The sequence below is a fragment of the Excalfactoria chinensis genome, chromosome 2 (assembly GCF_039878825.1).
Source record: "Excalfactoria chinensis isolate bCotChi1 chromosome 2, bCotChi1.hap2, whole genome shotgun sequence".
Taxonomy (NCBI): Eukaryota; Metazoa; Chordata; class Aves; order Galliformes; family Phasianidae; genus Excalfactoria; species Excalfactoria chinensis.
The window spans coordinates 108216307-108222306 of NC_092826.1; the positions used below are offsets into that span (position 1 = coordinate 108216307).

The 6000-nt window shown below is 48.6% G+C and overlaps 1 protein-coding gene across 1 annotated transcript; it reads left to right on the forward strand.

Annotated features, from left to right (window-relative positions):
• The first annotated feature begins 3221 nt into the window (after positions 1 to 3221).
• Positions 3222 to 5590, forward strand: PRR15 (proline rich 15). Its single transcript, XM_072329710.1, has 2 exons — positions 3222 to 3567; positions 3724 to 5590. Exon 2 carries the CDS (start codon positions 3740 to 3742, stop codon positions 4085 to 4087), a length of 348 nt encoding a protein of 115 aa, XP_072185811.1. The 5' UTR covers positions 3222 to 3567; positions 3724 to 3739; the 3' UTR covers positions 4088 to 5590.
• Positions 5591 to 6000: the final 410 nt, after the last annotated feature.

Genomic DNA, 6000 nt, shown 5'->3' on the forward strand with positions numbered 1-6000 from the left:
AATTAAGTTGCTCTATCTTCCCAGGCTATCTAAAGCCAAAGAAGAGGCTCTTATCTCATTGAGATAAGAAGAGTAAAAGCATCGGTACATTTTATGTTCTTCAGCTATTAGAGATCAATTCTTCGATTAAAGCAAACATCAAGGTTAAAATTCAGAAATCTGAACCTCAAGAAATGGTGGTTATTGCTGAGTACTGTAGGGCCTGAGTATTTACAACATCAGTGGATCTTACTAAGCCCATACCTTATACTCTCTTACCCTGAAGGTGTGGTCTTCTGCTTGTAATTATGCTGATGCTATGACTAAAGCTGGGATGGGGAGTTCAAATAATTCAGCCTGAAGGACCTGGATCATTGCAGGGTGGTGTAAGGACTACAGTTAGGAAGAATGTGTCCACTGCGGCCTGTACCTTTTAAGCTGCAGTAGAAATAAGCAAGGGGTTATGAGTGAAATACCTGTCAGGGTTCTGTTTACGCTATTTATGGGGGTGTTGTGAACCAAGCTTACTTCTAGACATTGGAAGCTGCATTCAGTGCATGGTCCTGTTGGGCCTGACAAGGAGTCAGTGTTATCCCTTTTCTCAAAAGAAATGCCATTTGTCAGTATAATAGGAAGGTTAAGATGAGGACTAGGGTTAAATTTAGGGTTAGGAGCTGTGGATCCTGAAGAATGCTAATTGCTGCTGACAGTATTTGAAGATACCTCATTTTCCGTTCTACTATCAGGCAGGCATGTGTATGACCAGTGTGCATGAAGGTCCAATTTACTATATGCTGCTGCCCAAGAACATTAGAAAGAAGCCTAGGTACATAGGTATTTGTAACAAGGTGATGAGGTTAGGGTTTGGTTAGGAATCCAATACTGAGGAACTTGTTTTGTTACCAGATGCTGAGCAGCCCTCAATCTTAGGAACAGCTGTGTTAATAAGGGACAACTAGGGAACAAGAGGGAAGAGAGCAAGAGTGTTGTAGACCAAAGTCTAACAGTTACAACTGAGGTAGGAATTAAGGTTAAACTTAGGAAATCTGAAGAATCTCTAAGAAGAGAATCAGGGTTAACGCCAGTATCTATGGAGTAACATCTGTATTCATACACTATGTTGACAGGCATTAGTGCTTTATGGTCTGTTTTCCTGAAGCTTTGGGCCTTCATTTTAGACATGGAAATTGTTAGGGTGAAGTTTCAGAATCTGTTGTGCTCTGAGCTGAATTTATTCATGAATTCTCCACTGAATGACAGTGATCACTAGTATTAACAAGAGCTGATGTTCTTGGTTCACCTACAGGGCTAGTTCCCTTCATAAAGCTACCAACAGGGTTCATGTAAGGATACTGCGCAGGCTATTGCTGGAAGTGAGATTAGGAAAATTAAGACTACGTCTGTGTTAATCAATAAAACAGGGCTAAGGACTTCTCCCAAGTTAAGCAGCACAGACTTTCCCTGTCCACATTACATGGGACTTAACTGAGGTCCCCTCAGGAGCCCAAGGTATCACCTGTGGCCTTTGAAAGTATTTATTTTTTCTAGAGACACTGAATCAACAGAATGTCATTCAGTGCCTTAATACTGAAAGGGCCACGTTGCAGCTCATCAAACTGGTATATTCAGTCATGGAGCTGAGGTTGTTCAGTGCACGTCCTGGACTGTAGCATGAGGAATGGTTGCACGATGGCCTGTTGAGGGCACATAACCTGTTGCAATAAAGCTGAAGTGCTGTGGAGGGAGACAAATTGATGTCGTTTTGTCTATTCTGTGTAGAGGAAGCAAACATTTGCTCTTACTGTCCCAAAACCATGTCTGAGCAGTGGGTATTAAATGACATTAGGCCAAAAGCAAACCAGGGAGTCACCATGAGCACTAAGACCAATTCAGGAGTCACAAATTTCAAACTCATGAAGAGTGACACATCCGTGTCTTCTACTGGCCTTTTCCTGTACCTTGGCTATAATTAACCATAATTAGTGGGCTGACATATCAGTATGGCCCAATCATACTCAAAAGGAGCATGTTACAGCAGAGGAGAATAGGCCCTACAGTTAACTTTTACAACATACTGGGCTGTCTGTTACAAACCTGCACATCTACCCTAGCTGAGACCGCCAAGCCATATTAGTTATTTAACCTCAACAGTCATAAAATGAAACTACTATCTAACTTCCAAGTATGGATAGAATGTTAGACCGTTTTGCTTTCTTTTTTTTATCAGTTTGATAAGAATATGCATACTGAAGTAATGCTACAAGTACGGATGCAGTAAGGGGCAGAACAAACGCTGTCAGGGCTGTTTTCACATAAACACTAATCTTGGTGACAATCTCAGCTGCCCTATGGCTGTGCAGAGCAGTGACTTTCAGGCACTGAGAAGTTTTTGCCATTCTCTTGTTCAGCCCCATACACCCTCCCATATGCACCATCTCTTACAAAGCTTTCCCAGTGCCTTGTTCCCTTTCAGGAGACTCTGCTTTCAATAACGTGCCAAAAAGGACAAATCTCCTTCATTGCAAGGTTCATAGAAAACATAGAAAACTGGATCCCGCCATTTCAGGGCTCAATACCCTGATGCTATGAATCTCAGCAAATGGAAGTTGTTTACTTGAGAGGATGCCGTTCTCTTCTTGGTAGAAATTTCTGGTTTATTCCTGATCAATTTATTCATTTATTTATTTGCTTTATTTGCTTTCAAATAAAAATCTCCCAGTCCCAAACCCTCTGTGTCTGAAGAGAGCGGTTTACAGAGCCAGTGTAAGTGCACACCCTGTCTCCTCGCGCAATCACCTGCATTCTCCAGTCTTGATGTCTCATCATGTTGGGCCAGGCAGTGGCAGAGGTTGAGCTGCAATGAAGAGAAGGCTGAAAGGTCACTACTTCACAAACTGCTCCACGAACAGCAGTAACAGAGAGAACTTGATGTTCATAGTGTTTTTGGTTTTTTTTTTCCAACTTTAATGATTCTAATCTTTATTTCTGGGCCAGCATCATACAACAATTCAAAGTCCCGCATAAATATAATAAGTATAAACACCTCAGCATTACAACTACTGCACTCGCTTTTTAAAGATGCCCAACTAAAGACAATTCCGTTTTCTTTAAGCCTACCAGGTGCTCATCTGCACACACCCATCACGTGCACAAACAAAATGCACACCGGGTTCCTCTGGACGCGTTTACATACAGCCCCAGCCCTGCCAACGCCGCACCTGTAGCCGTGTATTTCATTACACTCTTGCGGTGCTGCCTTACCTGAGAACCGCTCCGCAGTGCCCTCTCCTTGCTGCCCTTTCACTTCAGCTGTGCCACCAACGCCGTTCGCAAGCGGCGAGTCGCTCACACTCCGCACTGCGGGACAAACTCCGCCCCTCCGGCCCCGCACCCGGAGACCCTCGCGGCAGTCCGGGTCGGGTCGGGCCGGAGCTCGGGGCAGGTGCGCGGCTCCCGCCGCCTCCCGGGGCCGTCGCCCCGCCCACACCTGCCGCTTGCCCTCCCACCTCCGGGCCGAGCCGCACGGCCGTAGCTCCCGGCTTACCGGCCATGGACGCGTAGCGACGGGAGGAGAAGAGCGTTCCTCAGGTCAGTGGATGTAGGGTGGGAGGGAGAGTCCCCAGCAAGGCATCGCTCCGCTCCGCCTCCCCGCTGTCGGTCCCCTGCCCACCTGCGCTCGGCTCGGCGCTCGCTGTCGGTTCGCCCTCAGCCCTCCTGCTCTGACGTCCGCCCTCTGTCCCGCAGGAGCCCCCGCGTCGCGATGGCGGACAGCGCCGCGGCCACCGCCGCCGTGAAGGGCAGCAGCTCGGCGGGGCACTGGTGGAAGTCGCTCACCGGCAAGAAGAAGCACAAGGAAACCGCGGCCGCCCCGCCGCCTCCCGCCGAACCCCCCGGCGCTCCCCACGGCCCCGGTTCCCCGGAGGAGTCGCCCCCCGCGCTGGGCAGCGGGGAGCCCCCGGGGGCGGGCGGTGGAGCCCGACGGAGCCTCCGCGTGTCGCACTCGGGCCGCTTCAAGGAGCGGCGGAAGGTGCGCGCCTCGCTGCTGGCCGACGGCCCCGAGGTCTTCGACGGAGCAGAGCCCGGGCGCGCCGCCCCCGAGGGCGAGTAGTCCCAGGGCGGGGAAAGCAGCCCCGACGGCTGGTCTCGCTCCTCGCCCTCGCGCGGGGGGCACAGCCTCGGGGCAGCCTCGTACGCGGCGTGGAGCCAGCTGCTAGCGGAGGCCTATGGGACTGTGTGTGTGATGAGGAGCGACGCTTCCAATCCAGGGATGACGTGATTGCCTTAACGATGATACCAATGGACACCCCCCCGCCCTGAACTGCAGTGGACAGGCGCAAAGGTGCTATCCCGGGGTCTCTGTGCCTTCCCTGGGCCTGTCTGCGAGCCGGCGCTTCCTGCTTGGCCTGCAGCCCCCAGCCAAAGGTTCACCGCTGCCTTTCAAAGGAAGAGGGAACGGCATGTTTGGATCTGATTTCAGGGCCAGGCATCTTCCAGCAGTGCCTCCGAACTGCTCTTGGTGGTGGGTGTGCAGGGAAACAAGCCCTGTTTGTGTTTAGATGCTGGGGGTGCAGGTGCTCAGGTGCTCTCAGGCATCGCATTTAAATATGCAAAGGCAGGAGTGCATTGTTTCCTGCTCTTAGTGCTAAGCAGGTGATTCAAGAGGTTAGTCTCCCATAGCTCTGTTACAGAGAGAGGCCAGTTATTGTCTAACAGCTCTCATGAACTACCCGGAGAATGCGCCGTTTTCTTATAATTGATGATAACTGCCGTAACAAAGCTGTGGTAAAGAAATGCGGAAGACAAGACCAGCCCTTGAGAGCGTGTGTCGCGTGGTACTTTAAGCATGGTGATTGGCTTTGGAACCACTGGAAGTATTCTTTAACATTTACTGTGTACCAGGCTCCTGGGGCGAGGTTGCAGAGCTCCCGAGACCTCTCACTGGCACGCTTTGCCTTGGGCAGCCCCATCCCAGCAGCTCCAGGAGCTTGGGACAGAGTAAACTGTCTACCAGACTTGCACTGGTGTTGTGCCTTACAGAGCAAACTCAGCTAAAAATACTTAGCAATTACACATTTCTTGATAGTAGATGATGTAGCTGCAACTGCCTTATTTATTTTTAAACGAATTTGCAATATACTTGATATCATTGAAACAGTTTTAGCCTTTTTTTTTTTTTTTTTTTTAAATGTGATGCAAGATATTACATCGTGCAGGGACCGAAAATAATCTCCTAACAGTCAAGTATGATGCAGTTATGATTTTGTTTGGTTGCTGTAATGAATTATTTAAGGGGATGTCAACACAAAAAGTGACCTGCGAGGAAAAAGAGAGATGAATTCTGTGTGAAAATATGGGTTGAACCTGTCACTGACAATCAGCGAAGTGATGTAGTAGAGGCAGGACTGGTGCCCTGTGGTTCACTGTGCATAATGGTCTATAATGAACTTTGAAAGCTCCTGTGCAATAAACTAAGACAATCTTGCTGCCTTAGTTAACAATCCTTTGCTCAACTCCTTCTTCAGCCTCCTAAATCCAAGGATAGTGGGACCATATCGCCATAAACGTATTTTCATAAAGGTAAAGCTTCAAAGCACTGATTGCTTTTGGACTGCCCTGCCTACATGCTGACATTGCAGAGCGAGGATGGGGCAGCTCTTGGAAGCCACCACTGCTGCTCCTTGGCGATGCTCCTCTGACATAGACCTTGTTTGCTAAAGCCGTGAATGAGAAGCTAATGGAACAAACCCCATCTTGTGCGGAGGGGTCTGAGAGAGATGTAGTTTAAAACGGAATGGAGGCAGCAATGACAAAAATAACTTAAGCAAGACTGTTGTGAAAAGATAGCATTTCCACTCCAAGCTACTTGTTTCTACAGTGAACCTCTGTTCTTTGGAAATCGGTTTGAAGGTTCATTGGATGTAAGTCCTTACTTGGGCACAGGGTATCTACAAATGATGGTTTTATCTGAGAAGAACTCTGGTATGATGTTCAGGTGGTTGCTGCTAAGATTTGATACGCATA

Bases quoted from the DNA above. Each gene is read 5' to 3' on its own strand.
- PRR15 (XM_072329710.1), top strand. From the start codon at position 3,740: ATGGCGGACAGCGCCGCGGCCACCGCCGCCGTGAAGGGCAGCAGCTCG.